Here is a 14140-nt window from a genome sequence, read left to right as displayed (position 1 = left end):
ACCATCTGTCCTCGGCCCGAGGCCTTAGTAGGGGTTCTTGCCACAGTTCCATTGACCCCATCAACAGGGTCGTGGGCCCAAGGGCTTGCCGGTGCTCGGCTGTCTCCTCGGGTGTATGGGTGGCTTGGGAGGGTTACCTCTTGACGAACCCCCAGCTCGGAAGAAGAGCGTGTGGCCCCTTTAGTGGCTGGGTGCGTTTGGTTTACTTGGAAAGCGCTCAGGAGCTCGCATGAGACGGGTCTTGCATCCGCCCCGTGTTTGCCGGCATGTTTTGGAGAGGCTTCGCTTAGGCTGTGGTTCTGCTGGGATGCCACCTTGGCTGTTCGTGTGGGGAGTACCCTCATTTGGCGCCGGACGGCCGGGCGGATCCAGGCCGCCAGTGCTCTGATCTCTCGTTTGTAAGGCAGTCCCTTGGGCATGTGTCCTCCCCACATGCGTGTGCCTAGCTGGTTTAGGAACTCTAGTGCGTCTCTGGGCGGCTTAAGGAGTGTGCTCTTTGAGGTGTCCGTTAAATGGCTGGGCCCAGAACCTCCGGAGTCCCGTCTTAGGTGGGAGGTTGCAGTTTTGATTTCGCGTATGTCCCGTTGGTGGGGACCGGGATAACCCCCGCCGGTCCATAGGAGGGGGAACGGAGGCACAGACCTTGTCCCGTAGCTTGTTTCAGCGGCGAGAGAGCGGCCGTCTCTCCGCCCGCCGCCATGCTCGTAGGCCGCATCTTCGTGCGAGTTGGGATCGGTGTTAAGATCAGCTTTCCTGGTGTCTACGCGTAGGTCACGGTGGCCCCAGTCGTTTGGGAGTTGCTGTAATGTGATTTACAGCCTCAATCTGTCGGTATTCGGCAGTGAGCACGGTTGAAAACCGGAGCAGCAGCGACATGCGACTGCTCTGTTCCGCAGTCAGGCCCCGCCCCCATTATTACAGTTATTATAGCTCATTGTATTATTATAGCTCATTGTATTATTACAGCTTATTGTATTATTACAGTTATTATAGCTCATTGTATTATTACAGCTTATTGTATTATTACAGTTATTATAACTTATTGTGTTATTACAGCTCATTGTATTATTACAGTTATTATAGCTCATTGTATTATTACAGCTTATTGTATTATTACAGCTGATTGTGTTATTACAGTTATTATAGCTCATTGTATTATTACAGCTTATTGTATTATTACAACTCATTGTGTTATTACAGCTTATTACAGCTCATTGTATTATTACAGGGTATTGTATTATTACAGTTATTATAGCTCATTGTATTATTACAGCTCATTGTATTATTACAGGGTATTGTATTATTACAGTTATTATAGCTCATTGTATTATTACAGCTTATTATATTATTACTGTTATTATAACTCATTGTATTATTACAGCGTATTGTATTATTACAGTTATTACAGCTCATTGTATTATTACAGCTTATTGTATTATTACTGTTATTACAGCTCATTGTATTATTACAGTTATTATAGCTCATTGTATTATTACAGTTATTATAGCTCATTGTATTATTATAACTTATTGTATTATTACAGCTGAAGCTTTCTCTCCATGGTCCTGGTGCCCTCAATACAGTGGGTGAATGTGTCCAATAATGGCTCACTCAGTGCTGGCTGGGGAAAGTTCCCTAGAGCCCCCAGATGCAGGACACCAATGAACCAAATAGGAGAGTCCCACCGTAATCAGAACTGTTTGGAGACTAACGACGGTTAGAGCATTGCAGACTCTGGTTAGAATCCATTAAAATGACCTGCAGCCGTTACTGTCACTGTAACACGTTACTTAGAGCTTTCTATAGAAAATAAACTTACAATAAGGAACAACAATTAATTACAGTTTATACGCTCTGAATATTGTGTTATAGAAAAGACAGACCATCAGGAACTCTCAGGGTTAACAGCCAGGAAGTTAAATCCTATGATACAAACTGTCCGCCCCCCTGGGTGTGGAATATAGTATACAATGACTCACTGATTTCTGAGAAATGACAAACATTAAGTTTTGTTTCTTGTTCCTGCTTCCAGTGATGGCGTCTGCTGATCTGAGAGACGAGCTGACCTGCTCCATCTGCCTGAACATTTATACAGATCCTGTAATCCTGACATGTGGACATAGCTACTGCCGGGTCTGCATTGACAATGTGCTGGACACACAGGTGGTGAGAGGATATTCCTGTCCTGAATGCAGACAATTATTTAACACAAGACCAGACCTGCAAAGAGCTCTAAGACTGCGTAACATAGTGGAGAGTTTCCTATCTACTCACCCAGAGCAGGAGGAGGTTGGGATCGCCTGTACTTACTGTGACTCTCCTGTACCGGCTGCTAAAACATGTCTGCACTGTGAAGCTTCTCTGTGTAATAAACACTTAAAGAAACACAGCCAGTCAGCAGAACATGTCCTAACTGAACCCACCACTTCACTGGGAGACAGAAAATGCTCCGTCCACAAGAAGGTCCTGGATTATTACTGCTCTGAGGATGCTGCCTGTATCTGTGTGTACTGCTCAGTTGGAGAGCACAGGGGACACGCGGTGGAGACTCTGAATGAGGCCTCTGAGAAGAAGAAGGAGAAACTGAGAAATATTCTGCAGAAACTGACCTTAAAGAGAGAGGAGGCTGAGAAAAGCTTCCAGAGCCTGCAGGAGCTCAGGAGAGAAGTGTCAGATAAAGCATCTGGGGTAACAGAGGAAGTCACTGCCCTGATTAGGGGCATCAAGGAACAGCTGGAAGCTCTAGAGCAGCGAGTCCTGAGTGAGATCTCCAGGCAGGAAGTGCAGGTCTCACTCCGAGTCTCAGATCTAATCCGGCAGCTGGAAATAAAGAAGGAGGATCTGTCCAGGAAGATGGGTCACATTGAGGAGCTGTGTAACATGATGGACCCATTAACTGTCTTACAAGGACGGGAATCAGACAGCGCTGACTATTGTGATACTGAGGAGGGAGATAATGAGGACAGAGAGAGAGATGATAACAAGGTCCGTGCTGTAGGGGATCTGGATGTGGGTCTGATCTCAGCGACTTTACACTCAGGATTAGCTGGGATTGTGACCGGAGTGAAGAGACAGAGCCATGTACCGGCTAATATATTACTGGGGGTAAACACAGCTTCAGACTTGTTACTGGGGGTAAACACGGCTTCAGACATGTTACCGGGTGTAAACACGGCTACAGACATGTTACTGGGTGTAAACACGGCTTCAGACATGTTACCGGGTGTAAACACGGCTACAGACATGTTACTGGGGGTAAACACGGCTTCAGACATGTTACCGGGGGTAAACACGGCTACAGACATGTTACTGGGGGTAAACACGGCTTCAGACATGTTACTGGATGTAAACACGGCTTTAGACATGTTACTGGGAGTAAACACGGCTTCAGACATGTTACTGGGGTTAAACACGGCTTCAGATATGTTACTGGATGTAAACACGGCTGGTAATAATGTAACTGTATCAGGTGATATGAAAACTGTATCCAGGTCAAGAATAAACCAGAGTCGCCCAGAAACACCAGAGAGATTTCAGTCTAATCAGGTTTTAAGCTCCAGGAGTTTCTCCTCAGGGCGACATTACTGGGAAGTGGAGGGCAGTGAATCAGGGGGATGGGTGGTAGGGATGGCCTATCGCAGTATAGACAGGAAAGGACGTCAGTCAGAGATTGGATGGAATATCAAGTCCTGGGGTTTGAGAAGGAGCTGGTATAATAATCAGTATTATGTGAGACATGACAGTAAGAGAATCCAGTTACCTCCCCCCTGCCCCCCTTCCAGCCGGAGATTCGGGATATTCCTGGACTACGAGGCCGGGCGGCTGTCCTTTTATGATCTGTGTGACCCCATCAGACACTTACACACCTTCACTGCCACCTTCACTGAGCCGCTTCATGCTATATTCGGGGTATATGGTGGCAATACCTGGCTGAGAATGTATTGAATGATTTATTAATCTAATTAAAGAGATTTAATCCCGGAGTGGGAATCACGAGCCGGTAATATTGATCTGGGTGTGGGCGGAGCATAATAACAGGGTTAGCTCCGCCCACTTGAACTGGGTATGGGCGGAGCCTGTTACTAAGCAACAGCTGCTCTGTGTGTCACTGTGTGTGATTGTGGGTGAATGTTACTGACATTAAAGCAGAATTACTCAATACAGACAGACATCTCTATAATTAAACTATAGTCACAGCGTGTATCCTGCATGTTAGAAATTGTTTTTTAATTCAAATCCGTGTGTGTGTGAGTGTGAGTTTGTGTTGTCTGATTGTGATGAGAGTTAGAGTTTATTGTATCTGAAATGTCAGATACACTGGGCTGTCGTTCCTTTGTTTCCTTGTCTCAGGTCGCTGCCCCGGCTCCATCCCTCCAATCCCTTATCACTCTATGTATACCTAATAATGTAAATCCCGGATTGCTGTCATGTTTAATATTAAAGTGTTGAGACACACTGTGTCCCTTAAATCCCGTGTTTATATAACGTATATGCTCTTCCACTCGAACGTGTGGTTGTCTCTTGGTACGTCCTACGTAACACAATCCACAGAGCCATGTAAGTAGGTATACTGTAATGTCAGCTCTGGTACTGATAGCTGCTCTCGACTACAATTCCCATCATGTGTTTTATGCCTGTGTGTGAATGTGTGTGTCATTATGTGTACTGGCTGATTATTATTGAATATTAGCTGACTGAGTGTGATGGGAGCTATAATGATTAATGTAATTTAAAAAACTGCCAAATCCGTAAAATCCCACTGTTTTCCTATTCAGTCAGCACTATATCTGTATAAAGACCGTTTTCATGTAGAAATTAATGAGATCAGTACACAATGTTCCCTCTAATATTTAGTGATTGTTGTAGTAGAAATATTTTGTTGTGTAAATATTTTCCTGTTACGCAGTATGTGCTGAATGTTTGTACAAATGTAAACCTGTAATGGTGTCAAGATAATGTAGTCACGGCCTCTCTCATGGCTAATAAAACCGCATTGCTACATTTTAATACAATACAAATATGATTGCTTGCTATATGTTTATACCCACATCCATGCCACATTGCCCACATGGCATGTGTATTGTCGCGATAAGGGCAGGTAGATCTAAAACTCCCCAACAATCCCCTCCCCAAATAATCACCACATTACTGATTTATGGATAAATGTGTCCACGGCTTTAATAAATAAGTAAATATATAATTAGGCTTAACATAACCAAAAGTCATTGCCCACCATCCCCAGCCATATTATATTTTGGAATGGCCGTGTCTGGATTGCTTGCTATATGTTTACAGTGTTATGGGCAAATGCAAATATTACAAGTTTTAGAATGAAACGTTGTATTTCTTAACCCCTTAAGGACCAAACTTCTGGAATAAAAGGGAATCATGACATGTCACACACGTCATGTGTCCTTAAGGGGTTAAACTGTGTACTTTGTCTTTAAGAGATATTGCAAATTGACAAGGTGTTAGAAATGGAACATATTGTTTTTCATAGATGTTTCTTTAAGCAATAACCTCAGTGCATAATATGTTTGCGCCATTTTGTCCCAGACGAATTACAATAACAATAATGCATAAACAAGCTTCAAGGCTATACTACGACTCTTTCAGTACAAAATATACTGTGGTAACCCCAAGTTAATGGAACTTCCCCAAATCCGGGAATCTCCCACGACTGTGCACTTACGTCTTAGTATAAACAACAGATAAGCTATTCAGACTTTGGGAAGCCATCTTGACCCAAGTTGATGGAAGATGAATAGAAAATGGAAACAGTTACAACTTTACCTCGTAGCTCTAGTTAAGTCCCGTAGAAGTTCTGGAATATGTTGCCTTATCGTGTTGTTTGTTTGTATCAGTGTATTTTATCACAGATGCCTTATTTGTATTTTTTGTTTGTACCATGACGTGTGCACTTGCTTTTAGTTATGGCCTTGTATCTTTGCCAATTTAAGGGAGGTCCTACATTGATTTAAAGTAGACAAGTTACTTTTTCATATATGAACTATGGTGACCCTAAAATGACGACACCTAAGGTATATATAGGTGTACTTTTAAATGACAGAGGAGAGACTTGGAGACAGACGCTGCTCCATCTGAAAATGACTGAGAGGCTGACATGGTGACACGTTCAGAAGGGTATGTTAACCTATTAATGATATTTGCAAGCATTTAATTTCATCTTATAAACTCTGCTATAATGGATTTTATATGTCTATATTTATATTTTTATATAATAAATATCTAAAAGACAAAACTTTATTGCTTCCAAGACAATCCTTATTTTATATTGTATTCTCAATTATTTATATATGTTAAATAGAGGATCTCTCACTAACTATCTAAAATTATGGCTAAGATATCTGTATGGTTAGCCCTACTAAGTTCTATGCTTTAAGACATTATAGAGGTAAATAAGGGAACCGCCAGCGGTTACAATAGTAAAACAAAGAGAATGTTACCTGCGCTCTGGCCTAAATCCCCAAATACATTTAAACAAAATGGAGGCTCTTTAGTTTTTATTCCAATGGCCATTTGAATATATAAGCTCACCTGCCACGTCAAGGCAAGTCAACTAAAGAGCCTCCATTTTGTTTAAATGTATATGGGGATTTAGGCCAGAGCGCAGGTAACTTCTCTTTGTTTTTACTATGTATTTTAAGCTGTTGGATACAAAGCTACTGCTGCTGTAAGCGCAGTGCTTTATCTTTGTGTTTGCTATATGTTTATACCCACATCCATGCCACATTGGTCAGGTAGATCTAAACCCCCCCCCAATAATCCCCTCCCCAAATAATTACCACATTACTGATTTATGGATAAATGTGTCCATGGCTTTAATAAATAAGTTAATATATAATTAGGCTTAACATAACCAAAAGTCATTGCCATCCCCAGCCATATTATATTTTGGAATGGCCGTGTCTGAAGTTGTCCCCTGATGTCCACGGAACCCTGGATACCACCCCGAGCTGCATCTCTCCTGCTTGAGGGGCAGTCCGCCTCTTGACATGCGCACAGTCGTTATTCATCATGTTCCATAAACCATCCCCATTACCTTTAATAATTTCTGTTGGAAATATAAAGTCCACAGCTTTATTATATTATCATCAATAACTTATACAACATTTTAGGGTCATTGCCAAACAATAAGGATATTTTAATCCTATCTCCTTCCGTACCTAAATACCCCTGGCAATGACCCCATACCAATATAACAGTGTATAACAGTACAGGGGCAGACTGACCACTAGGGCACATTGGCCCGGCCGCACAGCCATGCTCCAGCTGGAGAGATCAGAGATCAACTGGAACGGCAAACAAATTAAATAAATCTCTTTCATTGACAGGTTGTGGGGCCCCTGATGGAGCGCAGGGCCCCACAACCTACCGCTCTGCATATTACTCCCCCTACCCCCCCATCCTCAAATGAGACCTGGCAGCTTCACCAGCTCTCTGCCAGTTCTACTTCCTGTCCCACGCAACGCTCTGTGTGATGGGGAGAGGCGGGGCCAGGAAGTGACATCACTCAGAATATTCCGGGAACAAGTGAGGAGACACACACTGAAATGCTTTCCAAACAAGTTTAAAATTTAATTAAACGCAAGTTATATTTATACATACTTTATCATGGATGTAACAGGAAGCAGCTGCTCGTGAAAGATAACAACTATGGTGATTTACACAAAATATTACAAATACCTGTGAGAGGAAATGTGGTGTGGCATATATATTCGGCCTGATTTACTGAACAGCAGCCTGAGGTTTGAGAGGTAAATGTCCCAGGGAGAGATGTTAGGTTTGCAAGATGCATTACTGGTACTCTGCAAACCACGGTATGGGTCCCTGGGACGGAGCACTTGGAGAGCAGGGTGGGCCAGTGCTCCAATAGCACCAGCTGCTAAGTAACAGTCGGACCAGAACCTTTATTTTGCTTAGTAGTATCACTTATGTCTAATTGCACCTCACCTGTATCTGATCAATTAGCTAGCAGGCTTTTAAAAAGAAGGGATCAACATGCTGCAGAGTGAGGAGGAAAAGCCAGAGGAATGGTGTCTTGCAGTTATACTTTTTGTAAATTGGCAAGTGGGAAAGCCATCCAATTCCAGATAGGGATTTGCTGTGTATAGTAAGTGCTCAAGCAAGAGCAAGGAATTTTGTTTTGTTTATTTTTCACTTTTTGAAACACTTGTATATATATTTCACCAAATAAATCTGAAAACAGAGCTGGATATGTCCTGGACATTCATTACCCTAGAAGGCTGTGGTTACAAGATCTGTGACAAGATCCAACCTGGAAGAGAGGTGGCGTGTTACATAACAAGAACATTTGACGTAAGCGGTAATGTTTTCCAAGAAATGAAATAACTGAACAACTGTTTAAGTTTCCCCATAAAGTTTCAAATTGCCCTTAATAATACGAACAGCTAGAATAGATAGTGAAATGGATATTCTATCCTTCAATCCCCTCTTAGATCATATCATGATCTACTTTACTAAAAATATCGATGGGAGGCCTGTGGCAGAGAGACAAAAGGAGGTATATTCAGACGTGCTAATCACGGTCAAACCGGCAGCCCTTACATTATTCACAACGAACCGGACTTTCACAAGGTGTGCTACCCAGTCCACCCTGTGAATCACCACATCATCAACGTAGACAGCTGCATACTCTCTGTGGGGCCAAAGTATCCTATTCATCATATGCTGAAAGGGGGCCAGTGCACTATGCAACCTGAATGGCAGTACTTTATATTGTCGTAACCCCTCGGGAGTAGAAAACGCTGTTCTTCCCTTTGCTTTCTCTGTCAGGGGAACCTGTCAATACCCTATGATCAGGTCCAAGGTACTCATATACCTGACCTTACTTATTCGCTCTTGCATTTGAGCTGCATGTTCTATAGGGGCTTTACTAAGTAGAGGTTCTACCTCATTACCCAGGCACCCCAAGGGCGTCTTTTGCTCGGTACCAAAATCATGATCCATATGGGAGAAAGTAAAATGATCTATTCCCTCTACCCCCTGTAGCTCCCCATAGTGCATTTTCGGGTGAACTGAGAATTTCCTCCCTACCACCACATCCAGGGGTACCACACCTATAGGACATTTAACATTTACCACCTCTGTGACAAACTCTACTTCTGCCGTGGGGGTATGTGTGGGTGTCACCATGTGTACACACAATATCAATCATTTGTCTTGTTTTAAATTTCTCTAGCTGGAGCAGAACACTTTTCATCAAAGTAACGACACTCCCTGAATCAATCAGTGCTTGTACACTCTTCCCTTCCACCATCACCACTTCTAGCTGTGCTGTAACACCTCCACTAGTCACCACACACATTTTTAAGCCAGTCAATACAATCCTATGCAGAGCCCTTATTACTATGTCACATTGTATTGACTCTTCACTCTCAGGACAGCTATATCTAATATGTCCTTGCATGTGGCAGTTGAAGCATCTGAGTTGTTTCTCAGTCTGGTCTCGTAGCCGTAATGGGACTTTTGGGTACGGTGAAGGATTCCCCTGTATTCACCTATATCCATTCGGCTATTTCCTCTCCCTGCTATCTAAGTACGTTGAAAGTATTAGTTTTATTTGTACATTCGGTAAATTGTTCGTTTTACCGAACAAGACCACCCTGGGTAGCAATTAGAACTTGGAACACTATGTAACCACACAAAACCGCAAAGTAATCAAATGCCGCCATTTTGTGCATACGAACGCACGTGGTGAGAACAATGGATGGTGGCCATTTTAAGCTTCCGTACACGGTCAGCGGGACTTAGTCATCGAGTGCCTGGAACTGTTTTCGGCATGGCACTCGCATGAACACCTGGTCCCCATGGAAGTCCTGTCTGACCTATTTCCACTCACAGTACAAGAACGGCGTTCGGGAGCACTACTAATGGGCGGGATGACGTGACGTGAGCACGCCGCGTCTGAGGGGGGTGGCGGAGTTCCCGAAGAGAGAGGCAACGGGAAAAGTTTGAAGCCGGCGGGATTGGGAGCGGATTGAGAGCGGTGGACGGCGTGCAGCGTGGTGCACACGACTAGTTGCAGCAGTGACTACTTGACGGCCAGCGGCACTAAGGAGGCAGATATTGAGAGAGAGCAGAGAGAGAGCAGAGATCCCCTTGGAGCTTGGAGCTGTGTGGAGAAGACTGGTGGAGAGGTCGGAAAACGTCAGGCACCAGCCTAACATCAGGAAGACGAGACATGAGGTTTACTTTCTCCATTTGGGGAATAGTACCCTCCACCTTACGCAAGTAGCAATAACACTGAGCAATAATCTGTAACAATTAGTATAAAATCAGATTAAGGGCAGATTAGAGGGGCTTGTGTCCATTTCAGTACTTTTTGCACTTTTTTTTCCCCTTCATTTGTCTGCTGTTGCATTTATTACATCTGATATACTGATATATTGATACATTGATACCTGGATACATTGTTTAGTGGGACTGAGCACTAAACCTGAAAATTGAATTTGATACACTAAATACTGAATACTGAATAATGGAAAACTGTATCATTGTATAAATTTATTGTTACTAGGAGCAATATCGATACAGGTGCATAGAAGAATTGGATAATTTTATCCGATAGCTGATGGCTGGTAGGTGATTTGCATTATAGATGCTCCTTGCTTGCTGCTTTCTCAAGTAAGGGTCAGCTATTAGCCTATTAGCTAGCTAATTATCAGTCTAATTGGGTCTAATTGGGCTTAATTGTGCAACTTTAACTATTGCGATACACTAGGCTGCTGGACTAGTGCCGAATAAGGAACCTGTAAAACTGGTATTTCAGTGATACTTCAGTAATATATTTAGCGATCTCCTGAAGCTCTCTAAAGTATAAGGAACCCATAAAACGGGTACTTCAGTAATACGTCAGTGATACTCGGTGGGGTGTGAAATTCATAGCCCTGAGATACCCCTTGAGTATAACTGGATATATAAGGCATTAAAATATTAAAATACTAAACAACATTATTTATACATCAAGCTTTACTACTCTGTTACTACGTTGGTAGTGTAAAGACTGGGGAAGACTGTTAACCCAGACTTTAACTTAATCTAGACCTATTTGATAAATAATTGGTCCTAAAAAAAAACGTCAGACAGCGACAATTGCTGTAGGTCTTAAATCTGCTATACCTAATTCATCGCCACAAAGATTATGTACAGACCGAATAGGCCAGGAACAAGACCACACTGAGAAAGGGGCATCTCCAGTCTATGAATCTTTGAGTTCACCAGTCAGCCCTACAATGTCGGAGAGTTTAACAGAAGGCGCAGATATCAGAACAATCTTGGCACAACTACCCTCTAAAGCGCATTTGATGGATATGTTTAAAAAAATGGAAGATAGTTTTTGTGAAAAATTAAAAGCAGTTACCTTAGAAATACATCATTTAGGAGATAGGGTCTGTACACTGGAAGATAATCAAGAAACAAATGAAAACCAGTGGACTGAATGTTGGAAATTCCAAAGATCACAGACTGAAGCTATCTTGTCCTTACAAAGGAAATTAGATGATATTGATAATCGGGGAAGACAAAATAATCTACGGATAAGAGGGGTCCCTGAAACCATGCAGGACGAACTAGAAGATCCCACAAAGATTCTTAATCGTATTTTCAATCTGATTTTAGGAAGATCTTTGGACACTAAGATTAAGCTCGATAGAGCACATAGAGTGGGAAGACCAAGGAATCCACCACAAGAAAATCCTCGAGACTTAATTTGCTGTTGTAGCGTTACTTACCTTATCCAGGGGCCGGCCACGGTCCTCTCATCGAGCCGCGCGCGGCTCATCCGACGGCTTCAATATGAAGGCGGGCAGTGACCGCGAGAAGCGGTCACGTGTCCCGCCTGAATCTAAGAGCGCGCCGCGAGTCTCGGGCGCGCTCTTAAAGAGACAGTGGGAGCCTAAATTGTCAAAAGGCTCCCATTGGCCCCTGTCATGCCACACTCCCCATACACTTACCTTTTAGGGGTGTGGATATGACAGGAGCCAATGTGGATATGAAGACCCTTCTTGCTAATGGTCTTTATTGTAAACTAGAAAAATGTTTATTTGACCAATCCGAAGTCCAGTTCTTGGGGTATTTGATTTCCGCCAAAGGGTTTCGTATGGATCCCCCGGAACTTTCTGCTGTTATAGAGTGGCCCCTACCACAAGGTTTGAAAGCAATTCAGCATTTTCTTGGTTTCTCTAACTATTATAGACGCTTTATTAAGGGTTTTTCTTCTATTGTAGCGCCTATCACCCGTATGACAAAAAAGGGTGGTAATACTTGTGTCTGGTCTCCCGAGGCACTTCAGGCTTTCGACTTTCTTAAAACTACATTCGCCTCTGCACCTATTTTACAGCACCCTATCCCCTCACTGCCTTATATTCTTGAAGTTGATGCTTCTGATATCGGGGTAGGTGCTGTTTTGTCCCAAAGAGAATCGCCTGAAAAGCCATTGCATCCTTGTGGCTTCTTTTCGAGACAAATGTCCAAAGCTGAAAAGAATTATGATGTGGGTAATCGTGAACTCCTTGCTATTATCTTAGCTCTTAAAGAATGGAGACACTTGTTAGAAGGAACTAAGGATCCTATCCTCATTTTTACGGATCACAAGAATCTATCCTACCTTGGTGAAGCTAAAAGATTATCTTCTAGGCAGGCTAGGTGGTCACTATTTTTGTCCCGTTTCAATTATATTATCACCTATAGGCCAGGTGATCGCAACATTAAAGCAGACGCTCTGTCCAGACAGTTCGAAACTACTGACAAACAGGAGGTTGATGTTACTCCTGTCATTCCCCCAGACAGGATAATAGCTACTACTATGTTGTCTATTTCTTCATCCCTCTTGCAGACCATACAGGTGAAACAAAGTATGGCACCTAGCGAGAGGCCTATTGATAAATTGTTTGTTGATGTTCCCGAGAGACGGGAGATTCTGTCATTATATCATGATACTAAGACTGCTAGAAATCCTGGTATTACCAAAACTATGTCAGCTGTTTCTCGATATTTTTGGTGGGGCTCCTTACGCAAGGATGGCACTGACTATATAGGTGCTTGTACTACTTGTGCATGTATGAAATCGTCTCGTAGAGTTCCTTGTGGGCTTCTGCATCCCTTACCCGTTCCCGAGAGACCTTGGTCTAACCTATCCATGGATTTTATTGTTGAATTACCCCCTTCAAATGGTAACACAGTCATCCTGATAGTAGATCGGTTTTCCAAGATGGCTCACTTTGTGTCTCTTCACACGTTGCCCACATCCAAGGAACTGGCTCTTATCTTCGCTAGAGAAGTATTTCGGTTACATGGTATTCCCGTATCTATGACCAGCATCCCGTTGTTCTTCAGGCTGCATTCTCCTCACAGGGCATGTCAGTTCTGGATGAGCATTTGGCTGGTTTGCGTAATACTTGGGAGCAGGTTCAGCATTTTTTGGTGGATTCTGCTGCTCGCCAGAAGGCTCAGGCTGACAAGCATCGCAGAGCGGCTCCTTCTTATGTTGTGGGGGACAGGGTTTTGCTTTCCACGCGGAATATTCGCCTACGGGTGCCTTCTATGAAATTGGCTCCACGCTTCATTGGTCCTTATCGTATTCTGCATAAGGTTAATCCTGTTTCATATGCCTTGGGTCTTCCTAAGAATCTGCGTATTCCTAATGTCTTTCACATCTCGTTGTTGAAGCCTTACGTACGCAACCGCTATACCCGGCATACTCCGCCTCCCCCTCCTGTCTCCGTGGAGGGTCATGAGGAATTCGAAGTTTCTGCTGTTCTTGACTCTCGTTACCTTAGAAGTCGACTTCAGTACTTGGTGCATTGGAAGGGCTATGGGCCTGAGGAGCGCAGTTGGATTTCAGCTGATGCTGTTCACGCTCCCCGCCTTGTGCGTTCTTACCATTCTCATTTTCCTGCCAGGCCTGGCCCTACCCGCCAGCAGGGCGTGTCCTCAGGGGGGGTACTGTAGCGTTACTTACCTTATTCAGGGGCCGGCCGCGGTCCTCTCTTCGAGCCGCGCGCGGCTCATCCGACGGCTTCAATAGGAAGGCGGGCAGTGACCGCGAGAAGCGGTCACGTGTCCCGCCTGAATCTAAGAGCATGCCGCGAGTCTCGGG

The 14140-nt window shown here is 43.6% G+C and overlaps 1 protein-coding gene across 1 annotated transcript; it reads left to right on the top strand.

Moving 5' to 3' along the window:
• The first annotated feature begins 2024 nt into the window (after positions 1-2024).
• On the top strand, positions 2025-4794 carry LOC134568490 (tripartite motif-containing protein 14-like). Its single transcript, XM_063427110.1, has 2 exons — positions 2025-3193; positions 3392-4794. The coding sequence occupies exons 1-2, from the start codon at positions 2035-2037 to the stop codon at positions 3943-3945; spliced, it is 1713 nt and encodes a 570-aa protein (XP_063283180.1). The 5' UTR covers positions 2025-2034; the 3' UTR covers positions 3946-4794.
• The last annotated feature ends 9346 nt before the right edge of the window (positions 4795-14140 follow it).

This window comes from Pelobates fuscus, chromosome 7, assembly GCF_036172605.1.
Source record: "Pelobates fuscus isolate aPelFus1 chromosome 7, aPelFus1.pri, whole genome shotgun sequence".
NCBI classification, from domain to species: Eukaryota; Metazoa; Chordata; class Amphibia; order Anura; family Pelobatidae; genus Pelobates; species Pelobates fuscus.
This window is presented reverse-complemented; position numbering and strand designations above follow the sequence as displayed.